General features: G+C 35.8%; 1 protein-coding gene across 1 annotated transcript in view; it reads right to left on the reverse strand.

Moving 5' to 3' along the window:
- ASXL3 (ASXL transcriptional regulator 3) overlaps positions 1-22,892 on the reverse strand; it is a 186,932-nt gene that overhangs the window by 117,668 nt on the left and 46,372 nt on the right. The window contains exons 3-4 of the mRNA XM_059140183.1: positions 2,524-2,632; positions 1,161-1,269 (exon numbers count right to left, since the gene is read on the reverse strand). Coding sequence (XP_058996166.1) covers positions 1,161-1,269; positions 2,524-2,632 — 218 coding nt within the window. The remainder of the gene's footprint in view (positions 1-1,160; positions 1,270-2,523; positions 2,633-22,892) is intronic.

Below are 22,892 nucleotides of genomic sequence, written 5' to 3' on the forward strand. Positions count from 1 at the left end.
TGTTCCCTCTGTAACCACAAGGACCTGTCGGAAGTTCACAGTACTACTACGGTGTGGAGCTGAGTTTTTTAAAAGGTATAAGGATCAGGACAACAAATTCAGTGAAAGTTGACTTTAAAAAAAAAAAAAAAAAGAAGTCTACAGAGTCAACATCAGCCTTTTTTACAAAGAATCTGTTGTTTCCTACCTTAATTCACAACCTCTATTGCAGATCAGATAGGCACCAAAGCAAAATAAGTCTCATGGGGACTATCAGAAAGCAGACCAGCTTAAAGGGCAGAAGTGTCCAGTCAGAATACAAAGAGACTCCTATGGCTGTTAATAAAATGAATGGCTTTGGGCTATTACTGAAATGCGATATTTCTGCAAGGATCCTTTAAGGTTTGTTTGTTTAAAGATAATTTACTGATTTCTATGAGTCCACCAACCGAGGCTTTAATGACACAGTCTTCCTCCCAAATCATGCTCTGGGTCCACGCTGTGGGACTAGTGGGTAGGGTAGGAAAAAGTCCAGCAGCGTTGGTGGAACAAAGATTTGTTAAAACTGCAGTACGGAAATTATACACACCAATGGAATCATAATGTAAATGTCTCAAGAAAGATAAAAATGAATTAACATGGATAGAATTCAGAGGCAGAAAATGCCCCCTTAGAATTCTGGAAGGGTCACTCACTTTTCAAAAGAGTTTTGAAAGAATATAACTTATTTGGCCCATGTTTCCTTGGGAGGAATATTAATCCTAGGCTTCATTTACAAAGGACAAACCTAAGAACAAAGCTGTCACAAAACTACTCGTGATCACAGGAAAAAGAAACATAATCAGAGAGAAAATATTAGCATTCTCTGCCTCACAGAAGAATAAAACCACTAGCTAACTCCAGCAACACTCTCACCTTACAGGAGAAACATACTGATAACACTCAAGAATATTATCCAGAAAAGCCTATTGTTAAAAAAAAAAAAAAAGGCAAAGAATGCATACTTTCCTTTCATGCCAACCTTTTGAATCAAAATTATTTGATGATGAATCTATGCAGGAGGTAAACACTTAGAGAAGGAATTGTATCTCTAACGGTTGGGAATTCAATCAGTGAATTCCTGGAATTCTGTATAACTTGTAAGAGAATAAGGTTTATATCTTGACATTCCTCACACATACCTCTATCTCCTTCTCCGCTGGCATTGGCCTCCGCCATTTCCGCGCCATCCAGTTCAGATTCACAGCCTAAATCCAATGTTCCGTCAGCTGGGCATGATGACTCCTCTTTCTATATTATTAAAAAAAAAAAAAAATGAAGACTTATGATGGAGATGTACTGGCAACTGAAAACATTTAAAATATTTTCAGGATCCTAACGTATTGCCACTATTACTTGTGATTTGGAATTTCAACAGATTTATATCTTAATATAAAATCACTCCAAAATCAAACCAAACCACTGGGAAAAGCACACTGCCACAAGATGATTTTTTAGGTCTTTTAAAATCTATATAAAAGTTTCCTTTTGGCATACATGGTTACCTTTTTTTTTTTTTTTTTTTTCAATTCTACTGTCTTCCTTATATTAGGAAATGGTTTCATAAGTGAGAATTTTACCAGTAAATTAAATACCCAAGTAGCTACAAAAAGCAACTGAAATAATACAAGTCTTTTTAATTAACCTGTGTAATTTTCTGAAACACACAATGAGAAGGGTTTAATGCTTAGTAGCAGAGAAAGAACCCCTGCTTCTTTGCCAGGTATAACTTTCAGCATTAAAAATGCCCTTCTCAAAGGACATTAATGAACATTAAATGTAATCCATCATATATTAAAGCAGTGAATTATTTTTAACTTATAAGAAATAATACACTGATTTTATTTGTTCCAAGTTACACAACCATGTGTAGATCATCAGCTTTTATCGTCTGGAATTTTTCATCTTAGACAGCATTTCCCATTCTAGTTGGAAGTTATACTAAAATAATTAAGATTCCATTATCTGAAGTTTTTTATTTCATTTCTCTATTTTTCTCACACACGTATGAATTATTTAAAATTCCCTTGATGTTACTCCTGTTTTAAAATTGAGTAATTAATTTAAACCAGCATCTTTTTGAGATGAATGGATAAATTTATTTTTATAAAAGACAGAAAGGCATACAGGTGTGAAGTCTGTATATCAGCTTATGGTCATTAAGTCAAATAGTTTATAGCAACTGTGATCATCTTAAACCCTTGGCTGAAGATTCATGGCACTCCTCCATGTAAATTTTTAAGAATCAAGAATTTTAAGGAAGCCACAACTATTTTCCGTTACCATATGTTAGAGAGAAACCACAGATATGCTTTCCTTGAAGAAAAATGTCATTGTTTATTCTTAATATGAAATCATTTTTTAAGACATCTGAAAACATTTAAAAGGCACAGGGGTCATTTTTCTACCCTTCACCCAAATCTAATTTTGTTTACCTTCACATGTCTGAAAAAATGCATGATACACAGTAATAACAGACATAATATGCAGAATAATCCGACTTACTTTGAGAGCATAAAGGCCTGACTTTCCAGGGATTTTGAAGAATGTTCCATCCCCTATTCGAGTGTTAGTGTGAAGCATTGCATTCAGACAGGCTAATGGAGAAGTTCCACTAGAAAATAAAAGTGTGCAAAAGTGAAGCAATCTGAGATGCAATTTCTGTAGCAAAATGTGCTCTCTGTCTCTCTCTCTCTCTCTCAAAAAAAAAAAAAAAAAAAAAAACCTTCTCACATGCCTTTTTAAAATATCCTCCCAACCCCGAAAACATCTACATTACAATAACAGGCCAGTCCAGTTTTGCCAAAGTTAATCAGATGCATCTGTCTTATAGGCTTCAGGCAAAAAGTCTCCTGAATTGAAATTGTGCTTTTATTCATAAAGCAACCAACACTCTATATCAAAGAAACCAAAGCCCAAACGTTTATGTGCTGTTATTTTACAAATAATACCATGAAGCCTCAGTTTTTAAATATTACAGACAACTTGATGGTTGCACTTGAGTGATCAAATAAACCAAGTTCAAGTACAGCTCCATCCTATAGGTTGAAAAGCAACAAAAGAATAATGAGAAACCAGGGAAGAACTGATTTGAAATTACAAGTGTTTAAGTTACCCACAGGATTACATTTCTCACATGGCCAAATAAAAAATCTATATCTGTGTTTATACCTGATACAGCTTCTACAATGACATCCTTTTCTCAGAGTTGTCAATAAAAAAATAAGTGTTTGGGAATTCTGCCCAGCTTTATGTTCTGTAGTAAAGATGCAAGTGACAGAATTATGAAAACAGATTTTTTAAAGATATCAAGTGGCATTAAACTAATGATTAAAAATTTCAAAGCACATTTGTACAAACATTATTGAAATGTATTCATTATACCTAAGAAAGATGTTTGTAAAATGTAAAATGCACGTGTTAAGTATTTTCTGGTGTAGACTTTAGAATCTCTTTTGGGTTTTGTTTGCATAAACTAGAATTTAGAGTGAGAATTATTACTTTCACTTACTTACGCTTCCATGTACATTTCACTTCCTAATATGCTGAAAGATCAATATTTGGTTGAACCACTATTGAGGAGAAGCCCTACTCCACCCCATTTGTGACTTAGGGGTTCTGGGTATTTAACCCAAAATATTCTCAGATAAGATTATGGAGCTCTAGGATAGGAAGGTTTGAATTTCCATGAAAGAAACAATATTTTATGTTTCTAAATTAAGAGTTTCTAAAAACAAAAATTAGGAAATCTCTTACCTACTATGAAAACCCACCAATAAAATGAAAAAAAGTGAAATCTATATATATATATCTCCTTTGTATGTATGTGTATACACACACACACACTTATATACACACACATATATGTATATGTATACATATATGTGTGTACATATACATATATGTGTGTATATATAAATGTGTGTGTGTATGGCATATAAACCCATATATACGACATATAAACCCATCAAGTTATAAATGTTTATGAGTATTATAATAAGAAGAACATAGTATTATTTTAGGAAGTAGCTTCTCTGTGCCAACATGTCAGTATGATCCCAATGGATCTGATAGGAAGCGAGTGCCCTAATCTGAATGTGCTCAGAGAACAATGTAGTAATAACACTAAAGTATACATGGTAATTGCAATGTATGTGCTTATGTAATATCTTTTTTCGTGAAGCTTCTTCAAGTTTACAGACCTCGTTTCATTATTTTTCCTCGCAAAAGACTTTCTGCTCATATTTCAAGTGGGCCAGGCATACCTTATACAGTAAAGTAAATTCATCTCCCCCAGAAATATCTCTGTCCATGAACAAATTCCAGATAAATAATGTTGTACATGTTATGCTGAGCACTCTGAAATGCCTATTTTTGTCATTTTCTCTTTAGATAAAAGCACAGACAATTTGAAGCTAGGAAATTATTATGCCAGATTTGTGGAGTTTTAATTTAGTGAAACTGTCAGAAACACAGACTTTCTGTAGGGATTTGGCAAGAAGATGTTAACACTACAAGTAAAAAAGAATCCAATACATAAAAATGAAAGAATGTAGACTTTTAAAAATATAACAATAAAATTGTCCACCTAACATCGAACCTCACACACATTCTTCCTGTTTTTTCCTAAAGTCCTAAAGATGAACGTGAAAGAATAATACAGATTTCGAGACAACTAAACAATGCTGAACAAATATAATTTACCATCACTATAATTTACATTTTCTTTCTAAGGTACAGTAAATGAAAGATAATTTTGGAAGATAAATTGAATATTAAGTAGCAGTTTAATGCTATGCTTGCTGCAAATGTAAGTGATAAGCACCCAGTTTCATATAAATAATAAGCTCTGTTGAGCATGAATACATTATTAAATTATACTGTTTATTAATTCCATAAACTCAAGATTTACTATGGAAATATTTAAAAATATGTACTTTACAATCACATGACATTATATCTCCAAGTCTCAATGATCACTATAATTCTCTCAAATCTTTCCGGAAACAAATATCTGAAATTTGTTTTATTTCAAAACTAAACAACATTTGCATTTTAGAAGAATAAGAAAATAATCTGCAATAAAATGCAAATTTTACATCTCAAATCACTGGCTGATTAGTCATTTAATTGTAAGCATACCATCTGCATTTCTGAACAGAAAAAAAATTAATTATATGATCCATTTTATTTAAAAACAATAAAAGGATAGCATCAACAGAGTTAAATGCTTAATAAAAGGCAACTTTCATCCTAGCAGAATACGCATAGGAAAATGAATTTTTTAGAAGTTTTTCATACCATTTGCTTATTGTGGTTATTCTCAACAACTCCACACAGTCTAGAAAATTTGGATTGCTATTCCTGAAGAAATGAATGTCTTAATGAACTTGTCATTAAACATTAATAAATAAAAGTCTTATTTATATATTTTTATTATTTTCATATTTTAAAAAGCCAGAAAGTATGCCTTGGCCCACTTTAAGCAAAACATATTTATATTCATACATACTTAAATATGTTTATATATGAATATATATGAATATATATATATTACAATGATTTACTGTGCGTGTGAAGGAAGGTGAGGTAAATATATGTAAAAAGTGTATTCTTAGATAGCATGAGCACCTATGTTACAATTCATATTTTTAATGAATTAAAAACATTTCACTTATAGTTGAGGCAAGGGTTTAATTGATTCAATTGAAATTTAAAAGTTAAAAATTCTGTAATAAAATATGTGTATGTGTATATGTATACCTGAACTAATAAAGCATCAACATTTTCACAACAACAAAACTCTGAACTTTCAAATGTTACTTACTTTCTAAAAAGATGGGTTGGAAGAATCATGGTGTCCCGAATTTTAAAATGAAAACCAAGGAAAAAAGGAAGAAAAAAAAGTTAGTTTTTCAACTTAGAATGCAATTCTGCATCTTACCATTTCAATAAACAGGACACTACATAAGAAACACACCAATCTTGTAGATTTGGCTGCCACTGGGGAGGAAAAACTGGGGAGCTGGGGTAAAAGGCAACTCGAACCTCCTCCTCTAATGCCTCGACCACATTTTTACTTTGTCTGCAATGCACATGTATTTCTATATTAGGAATATAATTAGAAATAAGCAAAAAGGACAATATTTGTCCCTAATTCTTTTTTTCTACCATTCCTGCAATTGGGCCCTTCCCTATACACCTGCCAGGGTAGATATACAGCTTATTCTACTTGTTTGTTTTTCTCCCTAGACTGTAGGGTTGTGGAACCCTTCTGGTTTGTTTTCATTTCCCACAACCCCTGAAGCAGAACAGGGGTGGAATTTGGAGGCAGGGGAGCAGGCATAATTTAAACTGTCTAGACATCAAAGAACCCCCAGAGATGCTTTGCAGAGCCCTGGTGCTGTGTGAACTACAGGAAAACCATTGCTTTATCACATCAAATTGCTGACAGAACACATAAAATTTTACTAATATTGCACACTTAGTGAAGGGAATGGATGGCTTATCTATTTTAATAATTTTTAAAACCACAAAAAAAAAAATAGCCAGGGAATGCAATTGGAAGAATATTTATAGACATGACAAAGAAAAGATCATAATTGTGGTCCTCATTCCTTTAGGTATAAAATAATAATGCTGTACAATATTTTTAAGTAACCAAAATTTTTAACTACTTTACTAAGTATCTCTTAAAAATGTCAGATGAAAGCTTTTCCTAAAAACATTTTAATCTCATTTTTCAAACATGGGAACATCAAACAATTAATCCTGAACAACGTGAATTTAATAACTCAACAAATGCAAGAAGCAACTGTTAAGCAGCATTTATTGGGTTATTAACAGTTATTGTGCTAATTGTCATTAATACAAATTAACAGAAACAAATATACGTTCACTCTCTTTCCAAAAAAAAAAAAAAATTCATAATAGCTTCCTTCAAGTACTTCCAGTGTTGATGGCTTATAGAGAATACCTTAACTTTAAGGGATTTTTTTTAATCGTTTAGAGGACATATTTTTGAGAGGAAATTATGTGGGCCTCTGTTGTGCAGATGATATTTTAGTTCTCAAGGGAGGATCCTTGCGTTCACTAATGGAAAATCTAAAGTGTTCACTTAGGATTTGTGCTTCTAACTCTTGTATATGTTACACTTCGCCAAAATGTTTTTAACATCTTAAAAAATGAGCAATGCACTCTTCGGTTTGTCTATTTATTTACATCTTTAATAGGGCTGGTCATGACAAGTGGAGGAGAACAAACTATTTCTACCCATTGAGTGTTGATGAGTCCTTAGCTCACAAAGGTACAGTGGACATCCATGGATCAATCAGGAACCTAGATGATTAAAAAAACCTTCTAGAAAGGCAAGGCTAAACTACTTTCTAGGAGAAAAATTATCACTAGTCTGGAACTCTTGAGAAGGACTGAAAAAAAAAAAAACCAACAACTTAAAAAGCTTCAAACGTTACATAAATAATCCCAGCACATAGAACATTAACCAAAAAATGACTTACGGCAACCCTGAAGTTTGATTTTGAAGACACAAACAGTGTCCCAAACTTTGTAGTGCCTCCAGGATCACTAATGAACATTTATCATGAGCCCAGACATATAAGAAATAACAAATATTAGAATTTTAAAAATATAAATAAATAGGGAAGAACCAATTAACTCAAGACATGGGTCATAACAGAAAGATACTTATGTATTTCCATGTGAAGAATATCCATATAATCATACGGATATTCAATATTCAACATGTCTCTAAGGCAAAATTAGAAATGAAGGCCCAGCGCTCTTATGAAGTGGACAGACTGAGGCATGAAATAATTGTCACATGACATATGCTGTGCAAGTTAATTCTTAAATTTAGAGAAACAATTTCAGACTCCAAACCTAAACATATGGCTCTGATGGGCTTGAACAATATCAAGAGATAGTCTTCTCAGAACATAAACAGAGATTTGAACTTAGACCTCTCATTCTCTCTGGAGACATTACCAAGACATTACCACCAGATAGACTCCATATTATGGACTCCATTTAATGAACCATATTCATTAAATTGACCTTTTCTTTTAGGTGACAAGGCTCTCAAAACATTACAACAGGGACAAGGGCTTGCTTAAGCATTCTTTTAAAACAGTATAAGGAAACTGAGAAATGGGCCTATAAAAATATAAACTAAAGCCTATAACCCAAATTATAATTTTTAAAGACCTCTAGCTAAAACCTGAGGTGAGGCGTCTATAAATCTTTGCTTTACTAGACACCGAGCAAACAACACACCGCACGTCTAGCTGGACGTTGGCCACTGTTTCTCTGCATGCCCGTTACCGCCGCTGTTCCAGGAAAGGCTGTGGAGCACAATGGCTAAGGCTGTGGCTTCTGGCGCTCATCAGCCTGAGTTCAACAGAGGCTACACCATTTACTAGCTGTGTGACTCGAGACTTGACCTCTCTGGAGTACAGAATGTGGATAACAAAAAAGTCACTATTTCATAAGGGATTCTTCTGAGGAATTAATGAGTTAAAACATGGAAAACATTTAGAAATGCGTCTGGCATACCGTAAGTGTTTGGAAATTGTGAGTTATTATTAGGAATACGCCTCCTCCTCAAAGCAACCAACATCTAGAAGGACAAAGGATGGCAAATGAAAAGAATTTAAGTATTTCCTAACTTGTCTAAAGAATTGGTTCAGGTAAGATTTTGTCTAATTCCACTTTCGTTTCATGAGCAAAAATAAGAGAAGACGTGAATGAGCTTCCACTCCAACCCCAAAGCCTTTCACAGGTAAATAATATTGAAAATAACGTATTATCCAGTAAAGGCAGGAGGAAAAGAATAATAATAAATATCTGTTATTATGGTTGCCATTTGCCAAGCATCTGTAATGGGATTGGGCTCTCCTCCCTATTCTCTCTATTCCTTACGGCCACCACGAAATGGACACGTGATGCCCGACGTCGCGGATGGGACTGAGGCTGAGAGATGAAGTCTTACGGCAGTCAAAGAACAACTAGGTGATACAGCTGAAATCCAAATTCTATTCTGATTCCAAAGCCCATGCTTTTTCCAATCCCCCCACATTCTTCTCCCCACAGTTGCCTCCTCCACTTAATTAACCTTGGATGCCAAAAAAGAATATTTAGCACTCGATACAAACACACAAAGGAAGGCCAGATGCTGGCAAGTGGTAAACGTGGTTGGCTCCCTCTTCGCTCAGTGCCACCTATAGCAATGACGCCCCTCTGGGTGAATTTCATTATTCTAAGAACTAGGCTGCTGAAGAGGACATTGCTGTTCGTCTCCTTCAGATAATGCTACCTATTCAAACTGAAAAGAAAGAACAATGAGAGAATGTGGTAGAGGATTCAGGTCCACAACTGAGATGTCTCTTTATAGAACTGGATCACTAAAGAATAACACAATCCATTAATTGAATAAACATCTATTAAGCACATTATCTATATCCAGTTAATCTTGAAATAAATATGTACTCTGACAATGCTTTGCACATAACAGAAATGCAGGCTGAACTCAAGTGAATTCTCTGAATACATACAAAATGACAAGGAATCTAGGAGAAAGGAGCCTTGAGGCATGTGGCACAACAGGAGGAAAATCATTTCAAATTTAAATGGTGTCCTTAGTTTATTCCAAGGAAGATGACTGAGATGGAATCAAGTGCCAATTTCTTATGTCACCAACGCCAATGCAGAGGCAACTAACCCAGGGCCACTGGAGGCTCTTCAGGCCTTTATACTATTTTCCCTATCACAGCAATCGCAAAGAGAATATTCTCAACTATGGTGGAGTTCATATATTAAGAAACAATTATATTTGGTATGATTGATTAGTTTCATATAAAAATGTGAATTTCTACATTTTACTTGTACTCCACCTCCCCCAACTTGTTAGCAATGGCTAATACTACAGCATTTCCAAATGTGTTCTATGGAATCCTAGTCCCATGTGAGGCTGCAAAAGAACTGTCCAAATGAGTTTCGGAAAAGCCGCATGCTGCATTCTTCGCAAAATCACTAAATACAGTAACAATATACACTAAAAAGTCTGAAAAACTCCTACTTAGGAAACCTCCTTAACTCAGTTTCCTAAGCATAAACAATTAAAAAAAAAATCCTCCCCACCGCAACATTTAGCAACATCCCTATTAAAGCATGCCAAGAAATAGACTTGAGGAAATGCTATACTGTATTTATCACTAGGATCATAAGAAAAAAGCACCTAGCAGTTATACTCTCAGAAATGTTTAATTTTATTAGCCAAATGCTTAAAATATTATTTTAAAGGTCTATAAAACATCTATTCCTCTGTGGAAAAAATAATGCACTGTGGTGAGTAATTTTCCCTGTGTAAATTGACAAAATTGAAAAACATATCCAGGCACTTTGAATAGCATTGACATATTCACAAATAGTATCCACATGTGATTGAAAATACTATGTATCTGTAATATTCCCCCAAATAAAGGTCATCTTACTCATCCTCCCAGTGGTGAATCTCCTCCTGTTTCTCTTTTTCTCTCACTCAGTGATGGGAACCATCCTCCCCCTCATCACCCAGGACTGAAGGATTTCTCAGACTCTTCAAATCATGGTGCCTCAACAAAGTTCATTTTTCAATTTACCTTTTTGCTTCCTCACTTCCCAATTCAAACTTTATTTGCCTCACAGGAGAACAGTCCTAGAGCCCCAACCCTGTCTTCAACACCTCCCTGCTCCAATGCAGCCCACCCAATGGTGCCAAAGCAATGTTCTTATTTAAAACACAAACAAAAACACCGCTTTGATGCCCCAAACCATGCCATACGCTGGATTTTATTTATTTATTTATTTATTTGAATCAGTGGTTCCAGAAGCATAAACTTTGAGGCTGAAATTACAGTCCCCTACAATGTAAGTTTCCCTCCTCATCTTCTCCAACACTCAGATTACGCCTCATTCTCAGACCCTTTTCCTAGAATCTGATCCAACCCAGGAAATCACGTGCCTCCGTGGTTTCCCATCTCTCTGTTCGGTCCATAAGAAACCTTCTGCCTGGAAACCCATCCTGCTCCTTGCTCCATTCACCGCTCAGAATAAAACTTTTTAACTCCAGCCTGTATGGTGACACCTTTTGTGAGCCCAGGACACTCCTGTATTATAACCTCAACACACTGCATATCCCTCATGGTTTCATAAAATATTTTTATACTTCTACACTGAAAAATAAAATAAAATTAAGAAATTTTATACTTCTTACTTTCCTGCCCCATACCACTTGCAATTTTGGGAACTCCTTAGGGGACAGTCACATATTTATTTATTTTTGTATTATCCGGCAAGCAATCCCAAAGCGCTCAAAACACGTTTGTTGAGATGAACTAGGTCGCTGCTATGGCAGTTGTTGCAATCGGCATTTGTGGCCATAAGGCACCTGCAATGACTATCAGCTATATTCTATTTGAACTGATGACTCCAATCATGTGTGTCAAACATCCGACACACCACTCAGGCCAGACTGGCCATCTTACGGACACCTGCCACACATTCCTGTCTCTTAGGGACTTTTCCCTCTTCAGTCATATGATTCCAGGTTAGTTATCAGTGAAACGGTCCTATTTCCCCACCAGGAAGGCTAGCCAGATTAAACGAAATGGTCAAAGGGCGGGAGTTTGGGGAACTGATATGGAAATAAAGAGAAATAGCCTACCTTATTTTCAGTAGAAACAGAAGTTGTAAAGGTACAAAAATGATTAGCTGGTGTCTATGGCTGCCTCCACAAGGAGAGCCTGCCAAGAATAAGGCTAACCAGAGGAAAGAGGAGCAAAACATGGAAAGAAAAGGGGAGGGGGACATGCCATCATTTGAACTCCTGCATTATCCAGTCAAGTTGAAGTTCAATCCATCAGAGGTCCAAGTTAAATAAGCAAAAATATCCCCTGTTTTGGGGTTGTGTTTTTTTTTTTTTTTTGACACTTGTCAAATAGATTCAATGATTTATACAAGATGACCTCCTTTTTCTAGGCCTCAATCTTCTCATCTGTAAACTGATGAGCTTAAAATAGGTGTGCTTTAAAGCTCTACTAATCCCTTTCTGGCTATGGTTTTAAGGATAACTAATAATGGTTTGACTCTTGGCTTCCTGTTAATTCCAGCCATGCTGCCTGTCTACCTAGCCCTTCATCTCCAATGCCTTCTGTTCGCCTCTCTTCCTATTCATCTGTCAAGGTCCCCTCACCTTCACCTCCTAAAAACTCCCCATGACCTCTCCAGTCCATGATCACCTCTGAAATTCCTGAGGCTTTACAGCCAGTGCCATGAGGGCAGCATTTCATTCTGTGCATCTGACACCACATTGCTTGATGGCATCTAGCAACTTAGGACTCCAACTTCCTTAGGGTTCTTTGTGGTCCCCTCAGGGGCCTGCCAGGCTTGGACACTCATGAAACATTCAGAGGCTCTTGATAAAGTAACATTTCACAATTTACAGAATAGAACGAAATTTGAAGCTTGGCAATACCAAGTACTGGCAATGTCCAGAAATAGAAACTACAAAATACTCGAGTGAGAATAAAAATTGACACAGCCGATTTGGAAAGACATCTGGCAATATCGAGTGATAAACAAAACAAAACAGAAGTATGCATGTGCTACAGATCAGCAGTTCCACTTTTTGGGATAAACCCTAGAAAAACTCCTGCACATTCACCAAGGGACATTACTTAAGAAGAAAAATGTCCATAAACTAAATATTTGTCAACAGATTATAGCAACAGACACACATATATTTTCACCTATATATTTATAGTAAAACTATATTAATTCTGAGCTACAATAGTATATAGCAAATCTATGACACAGACTACCTCTGAGGAAAGAAAGAAATCAATGAAACTCCGGCTTTTCCTGCTAGATTTCATCTGAAAACAATCCAAAGCAACAACATGTCCACAACTGTGAAGTCCAGGCGTGGGTTATTGGTCTATGGCATTTTATTGTATTTTACTTTTCAAAACAGAAAACCACTCTTGCTTTTGTTCTTTTACCCACAATTTGGCTTCTCTCTAATTCTATCAGAGTCTTCCCCTTTGTCCATTTATGTTATTGTTTGAAGAGTTTTAGGCAAGCAAATAAATACACGGAATTTATATGGAAAGTATAAAGGTCCCTCATTACACAGAACTGAAAGTCATGAGTTCCCTCTCAACTTCCTCTAACTGTACCTACTACTTCAGAAGTAATGACTACCAAGGATCTGCCATGTTCTCTTCCAGAGCTTTTCTTATTTGCAATCAAATATGCCTGCATCTGAATCTATGGTTTGGTGTTTTAAATTTATTTTCAACACAAATGACACCAGTTTGTGCACACTAGTCGGTACATGCTTTTTTGCTTAATGACACAACCAGGACATTTTCCCACAGAACATTTTTTACTCTTACTATTGTAAATATTATTGGATATTCTTAATATTCATGTAGTACTTTTAATATCCTATAGAGTAGATATGTCATAATTTTTGAAGTATTTCCTTATTAACATTTAGGTTGTATCTAATTTTTCCCATTAAAATCATGCTGCAATAAATAATATGATATATACTTCTCTCTATATATGAGCTATAGATTGAATGTTTGTGTCCCCAACCCCAAAAGTCATATATTAAAACCTAGTTGCCAATGTAATGGTATATGGAGGTGGGGGCCTCTAGGAGGTGATTAGGTCATGAGGAGGGTGCCCTCATGAATGGGATTTGTGCCCTTATAAAAGAGACCCCAGAGTTCTCCGTCCCTGTCCCACATAAGGACTCAATGTGTAGTGGGACATCTACACTAGAGGGTATAGGACCCCAGAAATCAAGCCCTCACCTGACTCCAAATCTGTAGGCACCTAGATCTTAGACTCTGCAGCTTCCAGAACACTGAGAATCAAATTTCTGTTGTTTATAAGCCAGCCAATCTGTGGTATTCTGTTATAGATGCCCAAACAGATGAAGAAAATGTGTATGCCTATTTCTTCAGAACAGAGTCCTGAAAGAATTTTTAGATCAGAAGGGTGATTTTTAAAAAATGTTGATGGTTTCTTCCAAATTACCTTCCCTCGAGAGTAACTATTTTCCCCACCCCAGACAATGGTGGATAGCATTAATCTTTAAATTTTTGTTAATCTATCCACAATGGAAGTAAAGAGGTCATTCCAGGTAGAGGGAACAGCATGAACAAGGCACAGATGGACAGAACTGAATGTGGTGCACAGAAACATGATTATTTATGAGGTATTTTCAGAGAGTGAGGGGGAGGGAAGGTAGGGGTGGGATCGCTTTCCAGAAGGAAAATATGCACCATGCCATGCACATGTCTACATCCCATGGCCAGGAGCTTAGTCTTCATGCAAGAGATGAAAAAGAGCGCCAGAAAATTATAAAGACAAAGATGTCCTTGTCCCTCTGTTAGCATGGGTATAGATCTGGAATGAGACATGCCTAGAAGACAGATGGATTAGGGCCTGCAGTACTGGACAGCAGGGAAGATGACAAAAACCTCAACAGAGCAAGGATGGTAGGCTACAGACATGAAGAAAGAGTCAAGAACTGCACGAGAAGAAATACGGTGTGTTGGGGGGGGATCAGTAAGACATAAAAACTAACTAGATGTGTGAGATAAGGGAAGAGAAGGAATTTGCTTTGGTGGCTGGGGGCATATAGTGGTATAATTAGTTAAGACAGTTAATATAGAAGAGATCGGTTTGGAAAAAAATAGGATGAATGTAGTTCTGGACTTACTAATTTAAAGGTATGCACCCAAAATGCAGATACATACACGCATCACAGAGTTAATGCTGGGGTTAGAGATAAACACTGGGGAACCATCAGCATGAAGAATGGTATTTAGAAAGGTGAAAACTGATAGGCACAGATGTAGAGCAGTAAAAGAAGAGAAAAAATGACTGACTTGAGCTTATTAAATTCCAACAGGCAGAAAAGTACACGAGAAAATATTTCTGAGATGACAAAAAGGAAAAGGGAATCCTGCGAAGGATTTCATTATAATAATGAGGTGTAACTCTAACCTCAGGATATGATTATTTTAGAAGTCAGAATAAATCCCTGTATTCATAGGTAGAAATAATCTATAAATAGGAAATTACCTAGAGGATCTTGCCAGTAGGAATCTTTCTTTTAAACACAGTTTTCTGTTAAAAGGTAATACAAGAACATCACTCTCTGTCAATGGATGAAAAGATGGGGAAAACCATTCAGAATCTTGAACTCCTTAAAACAACTCTGAGCATTTTATAAATTTTCTTCTAGCCTATTTTTTTAGTGTGCTTCAAAAAGTTATAATTTACCTAAGTGTTGAATTATGATATTTTTAATGTTATACCTAAAGCCATCAGAAATATATCAAATAGTTAAAAATAGCCTATCAACTTGTTTCAAGTCCATGATTTTCAATCGGTCTATACATTAGGATTTTTAAAATGTAAATCTTGGGGCGCCTGGGTGGCTCAGTGGGTTAAAGCCTCTGCCTTCAGCTCAGGTCATGATCCCAGGGTCCTGGGATCGAGCCCCACATCGGGCTCTCTGCTCTGCAGGGAGCCTGCTTCCTCCTCTCTCTCTCTGCCTGCCGCTCTGCCTACTTGTGATCTCTGTCTGTCAAATAAATAAATAAAATCTTTAAAAAAAAAAAATAAAATAAAATGTAAATCTTTAGGAAACTCCAAACTTATTAAGTAAAAATCTCTGGGTGGGGTCCAGACATCATGCATTTTCTTGCATCTTTCCAAATGATTCGGATCTGCGGCCAAGTTTGAAAAGCACTGATACCACTGGTGAACATTTAAATTATGTACTTTATAACAGAAATAGCATTAATATGAATATCTTAGCACATATATTTTCTTCTTATATTCTGGAATATTTTAAGATAGGCTTGCAAAAGTGGCATTATTAATTCAGGACATATGACCTTTTGCAAATAATGCCAGTTGGCTTTCCAAATGAGTTATTTTGGTTTACATTCTCATTGGTAATATATAACAGGAAGCATCATTTGGAGTCAGGGTCAAGTGCATGAAATGATTAATTTATTAGGTAAACTAAGAAAAATCTCCAATGGTTACTTTACTTTGCACTTTTATGATTATTAGTAGGATCACATGCTACTTGCTTAATCCTTAGTTTTATACATTGGAGCTCCTTTGCTCATGTCCTTTGAGCATCATACTCTAAGGTCATCATTTATTTTCTTAACTGTTTTAATGATCTCTTTATATAACTAACACCTCTAGCATATTAACTAAAAATATTTTCTCTATTGTCACTTAATATATTTTGATATGCAGGCACAAAAATCTCTGTTGTCAATTATGTCAATTTTTTCCTTTGCACTCTTTGAACTGTGAAATGTTGGATCTGAATTCAAATGTTGGATCTGAATTTTTCTAATTTTCTTCCCAATGGTAAGACTTTTCATATGTAAGTTTTTAATCATGTACATATCTTCCTCAATATAAAATGCAATGAACACATTACATGTGCAATAAACATTTATCATTTTCAATGGCTTTTTATGGTTCAGAAAGAATAAGAACAGTTTCCTTGTCCATTTCTGATTCATGCTCCTACTTCTCTGCAGAACAATCTGGTACTACTCATTGGAAATTCCTTGATCAGCAGAATGTCAAAGGAATTCAGCTCAGAGTTTTGCTGGCTATGGGGAAATTTTTACCTTTAAATGTTTGATAAAGGAAATGTCTAAAATTAACTACACCAACCACTACTGTTAAGACCGGCATTCAAGCCACAGTTAAATGTCAGTTTAACGGAGTTGCGTTTTCTCCTCCTTCCTCCTCTTCCTCTTTCTCTGTCCACATGTACTCTTAAGGCAATATGTTCAGGGATAGTTATCGGCTTTAATTAGAAGTATTACCATTGAAAGATATTTAGTCAGCATAGCTTTCTGCTATAGAACAGAATTTTTTGTGAAATTCAAACATCACAGTTACTTGGAAGGGCATGAAATACATCCACAAAATTCAGATTAAATTATAAAGTAAAAACAAGTTTTACAAAGGGCCTACCTTCTAGGCAAGGTCTCATGGAAACAATATGCCCTGAGAAAGGAAGAATAAATACAAAGCCTGGTGAATCTAAAGCATCCTTCCCTTCCCCAAACTTAGTATTTGACACTTAAAATTACATCTAAGAGTCTGGCAGTAGGCCAACAAGAAATTTAATACACCTAGTTCTTGTTTTAATTTCACCCTCAGGAAAATATAATTCATGAGAGGGATAGGTTAGGAGCGGGGATTGTGGAATGGTTATGTCTCCTACAAGCCACATTAATACTCTTCCATACAGGAAAAAAACCGGTAAGATAAAGATAAGAATGCCTAAGATCAATGCAAATGTAAAGAGAATAAACACTTGTTTCAGGCTAATGGTTTTGGAAAACTATAAAATTATACACACACATATATTAATAAATTCAAAAAGTAATGCTAGTAATACGTTATATATGTGTTACCTCTGTTTTATAGAAAGAAACATCTTCCTTAGGACAAAATGCGCATTTTGATGACCCATGGGGAGAAATGTATCTTTAGACAAAAGGTTTCCTGTACATTATTTTACATCAATATCAGTGTTCCAGCCAGGCACACAGAGACCCTCCAGACAACAACTCCAGTAACAAAAAGGGAGAAAATTATGTAAATGGAATCAGAGTGGAAAGGAAGAGAACTGGTGAGCCATGATAATAATTAAAGAAAAATTATTTTCAACTAAACCCCTATTTAATCGACTAACTAAAGGATAACTGATTAAGCAGTTGTCAGAACTACAGAGAACTATCTCTATGTTGATGCAACAATAAAGGAAATATTTTTGTGGCTTCCTTCATTTCTCAATACTTCAAAAAACAAAACTTGACATATCATGGCTTCTGGCCATTTGGCAAACATCTGAAGTAAGCACGATTCCAACCCACTCATTTAACCTGAATTAATATTCTTGAGGTTTTATATAGCCACTTAAAGCTTTCAGGAAATAGTTCCTCGATGCACCTGCCACCTAATTCCATGAAATCAATATTTCACTTAAGCTAAGTCAGGAAATCTTAAGGTGCTGAATTCAATTATGACTGTTACTTCATGAGCCACTAGTAGACAAAACATATCATTGAAATTGAAAATCATTACAGTTAAAGAGCTTTACCTCCTTTGGGGGGTGTTTCATAAGGTACCATTAACATAATTAATAACAGTATATCACATTAGGATAACAATAACAGCTTTAATATATGGTACAGTACTTTTCTATTGCCAAACGTCAGTTTATACACACAGAAACAACGTTCTCTCTGGCTAGGCCTGAAATAAGTCTATTGTGTGAGGGTGGGAGCAAGCTGCCTGTCAATACGAAAAGAAAAACTGATCATATTGATTTAAATTTCATTTAGAGATGAAAACAAGTATTTACTGAAATCCATATATATTACTAGTAAGCAGACAACAAAAATTCACATCTTCAGTCTTAAGCACCATGTTCTACATTACAGGTAATGGTAAGCGGAGGTTCCATATAGCAAAGTTTTATAGACACAATAAAAGGATAAACAAATAAACAAAAGAAAAGCTTTTATAAACACTGAACACCTAGAATGGGTCTTCAGTCGCTCTTTTCTCATATAATTGCTACCTGATTGACCCTGCACAGAGCTTTAGAGTTTTCAAGGATCCAATGTGGGGTATCACCACTTCATTTTCAAAACAGAGAATGGACAAATGCTCAAAAAGATAAAATCCAAAATTCTCAACCTATTTTATCCCGTTAGGTGGCAAAACTTTGAGAATCCTAAAATTGTTCATCACCTGGCTCATTAAACCGAGTTTTAAGAAAACTCTAGAAATTTTTAAAACAATCACGATGCTAATACATTTCTGTCTTTCATTTCCTCCTTGGTTTGCTCATGCCTTCTGACAGGCATCCTTTTCCTCCTTCTTCTTCTCTTTTCCTTCCCTTTGGGACCCCCACTTCAAGTCTGACATTTGCCTGTGGCTTAAGTTCTGACTGTGATGGGAAGACTGAGCTTCAGAATCTGCAAGACCCCAACTCAAATACCAGATCTTGCACTTATGCCTGTATGAAGTTGGGCAAAACACCTAACTTCTCTCAGCACCAATTTCCTCATCTGTAAAATGAAGAAACAGCACCTACTTCTCAATGTTACTGTGCGGATTAAATGAACTAAAAAATAGAAACTGCTTGGCTCGGTGCCTGACAGTGATCAGTTACCACATAAATGTTAGCTTCCTGCCCTTTTGCCAAAACGACATTCAACAGACAGTTCTAATGATATTTACAGACACATACATCTGTGTTTCTTTTCAGTTCTTTACCTGTATTCTACTATTAGGCCTAATAAACTTCCTCCATGTTCAACACTCAGCAAGCTTTTCATTACCCTAAAGGAAAATGACTGAAATAACATTTCATAAATAAATAATAGCGAAGAAAAGGCACCAAGTTTCTAAAGAACATGTTCAAAATTAAAGAAAGTCTAGCATATTCTCTGTAAAAACTTAAAATACCTAAGTAGTTTAAAGAAAGACAGACAGAAGTTATGCTGCAAAACTCCTTAAAAGTACAACTCAATTTGATTCTTAGTAAAACAGGGTTAGACTAATGAAGTTCTCTCAGTGAAGATAAAGCAAAACATTTACTGGGAAAAATCAGCCATCATCCTTGAGAATAATTATTGATGTAGTCAGGCTACTCCTCTTAAAAGAGCCCGGAGCAAAAGAGTGAACAAGCAGACTACAACTTCAGCAAGAAAGATCATGGAGATGCAGTCAATGTTCACAGGGAAGAAGGCTCAGATACATAACGAAAAGGAAAATAAAACATTTCTATCTGACATGGCAATAGGATTTGCATGTATAGATAAATTGGTAGTCAAAATATGGCCACAGTTTACACAAACTGTAACTCAGACAGAGGAATTAGAAAGCACACCAGGGCCGCCTGAATTTTCCCTTTCCAACAAGTCACACTTCTCGGTTTCAAGGCTAGTCTGCACTGTCACACTGACAAAACAGAAATCACGTATGTGAGCGACATCCATCTGGGAATCACCCTCATAACCTTCGACACAGTCATTCAAATCACACTGCCTGGCCTTCAGGTGTCTAGTTGTCTTCTCAAACCCACGAAACATGAACGGGGGAGTGAGTGACGACCACGCGGTTCCACACAGGAAGACCCTCAATGTCCATTTTCACCCGTCACTAGCTGGTACCTACCCGGAAGGAATGAACGGAACCACTCCAATGCAATCCCAGCCACTGCTGCTAGTTCAAGCATTCGGTTCAGCATCACCTCATGACCAACACGAAAGCAGCTGAGGCTCTAATATAATCATCATGGAAAGTTGTCCCAAATCCTTCATTCGAGGAAGATCCTTCATACACACCAACGCTGTCTCCAAGCCATGCCGGGGTCTGAAACCAGACTGGAAAATATTATATATGTGTATATATAGTAAAACTCCCACAAACCACTCTTCTACTATGTCATATTTATTTACAGCTGCTTAATCCATCCTATGTTTATGTATATATATATATATATATATAGATCGCCTTCTCAAGGTAGAATATGAACATTCAAGGAAAGATCATTTTCATAGCAGAAAGTAAACTGACAGCGTATGAAGACCTGGAGCTGCCTGGGAAGGTAGTTGAGGTGGTCCCAAATGGAATATACTCTGTCCTGAAGGGAAGAGAGAAAACACAATATTGGTTTCCAAGGCTAATCTTCTAAACTTGGTATATGGATCAAACTATGTTTGTGTTTCAAAAAAAAAAAAAAAAAAACCAAAAACAAAACAAATAACCTTGGCTTTTTTGGGAGATGAGAAAGCAATGCCAGATTAACTCTCAAAGCTCTGTTTCATGTTATCAAATGTGTGCCTTCTTCCTCCTGAACCCTGCTATGTGGACACCACTTTCATAATCCTAGCTACCCTAGCCTTGACTGTATTATCAGAATCTCTACTGAGCAAGGAACTCTCTACTTGCTCCTCATGCAGACAGGACCAGAAACCTTTAAATGATTATCAACTTCAAATGGTAGGAATAAAAAACGGGAAGAAAAAAAAAAAAAAGGAAATGATCAATGAAGCCCCAAGAGCTATTATATGTTAAATAACCAGAACAAATCAACATTTAAAATATCAATTTTTCCTCTCACTGCTTAATGAATAGGCTTTTAAGAAACAAATAGACATTATATAGAGTTTTCAAAGTTAAACCAGAGAATGCACTATTTTTATCATCTTGAGACTTTTATTACAATGTTAAAGGCTATATATTTCCTTTTTGCTTCCCCTTTCTCCTAAACTAATACTAAAAACTAAAACTTTCAACCTCAGCACAAAATTTTACTGTTTCTCTATTTCTAGAATGTGCCTAAAATAAAATTAAGTAGGTTAAATCTCTGTAGCATTATTTCCTATGTACTTACCCTAAATTATTATTTGCATTAAGCAAATGGCTATCTGACAACCTGTCATATATAATTCCATTTAAAATAGAATCTGTGTTCTAATCTCCATATCACTTGCTCTACCGGCCAGACTTATCCCATCCTTGTCAGCTACATCCAGGCTGTACTAAAATGAAAAATCTCAGGAAAGTTCACCCAGTGCACTGCCTCCTTTACCACTCCATATATGTTGGTTCCCAAGTCAACTATTCCACTGATACCAAATACCCAGAAATTTACTAGACTGGTTTGGACCTGAGATTTATATCAAACACAATACTCACTATATATACATTTCTTTCTGGACACTCTCCACTAACTCCACTGCATCTCATAAAAAGTGACATAGCTCTCATAAGGAAAATGCAGAAACTAAATGGATCACCTAGGCAAAGGACCTAGAAAATACTACACTGAAAGGGATAGACCACTTGGTTGATAGCTCAAACTTACAGTCCACTTGGTGCTTAGCAATACACAATGCTCTTCCTCCTAAAATTTTAAGTCCTCTTGTTTGATATATTAACCCTCTGTTGTCTGACCAACTAGAGTGAGTATGAGTCTTCTCAGAACAATATATATATATATGTGTATATATATATATATATATATATATACACATATATATATATGTCAGCTGAAGATGTCTATAAATGATATATGTTCAGTCAAACATTTGCTGAGACATCTTCTATGATCTATGAATACAGGATATACAAACATCAGTAAGGTAGGCCACTAGCTATCTTGCAATTTATAGTTTAAATGAAAGAAAGACATATAAACAAAAACACCTGTGATAAAATACATTTAAAACATCCCTTGAAATATAGAAGAAGGAACCGTCTTTCTGCCTGGGAATCATAGGGAACATTGCCCAGGGGAGGCGACAATTTGCATCTTAAATGATAAACAGGTAGCAGGGTAGGAGTAATGGTAGTAATGAACAGAAGCTAAGCATTAGCATGCATGTAATTTAGTAGAATCTTGGAAATCAGATCGCTACTCGAAAGTAAAATATATTCTGTCCTATATTTAGTGTAATAGAAAGCATTTCCATTTCAGTATAATGGAAAACTCCCAGTATACTATGAACATTTCAACTCTTGATTTCAGCTCAGGTCATGATCTCAGGGTCTTGAGATCGAATCTTGTTGTGGGGCTCAGCACTCAGCACCGTCTCCTTGACACTCTCTCTCCCTCCACCTCTGTCCCTCCCCACTGTGCACATTTATGTTGTCTCTCAAACAAACAAATCTTAAAAATTTTTTTAAAGGCTGAAGTGGCCCAAATATGAAAGCTAGCTAGAAAAAGTTTC

Source organism: Mustela lutreola, chromosome 11, assembly GCF_030435805.1.
Source record: "Mustela lutreola isolate mMusLut2 chromosome 11, mMusLut2.pri, whole genome shotgun sequence".
NCBI lineage: Eukaryota > Metazoa > Chordata > Mammalia > Carnivora > Mustelidae > Mustela > Mustela lutreola.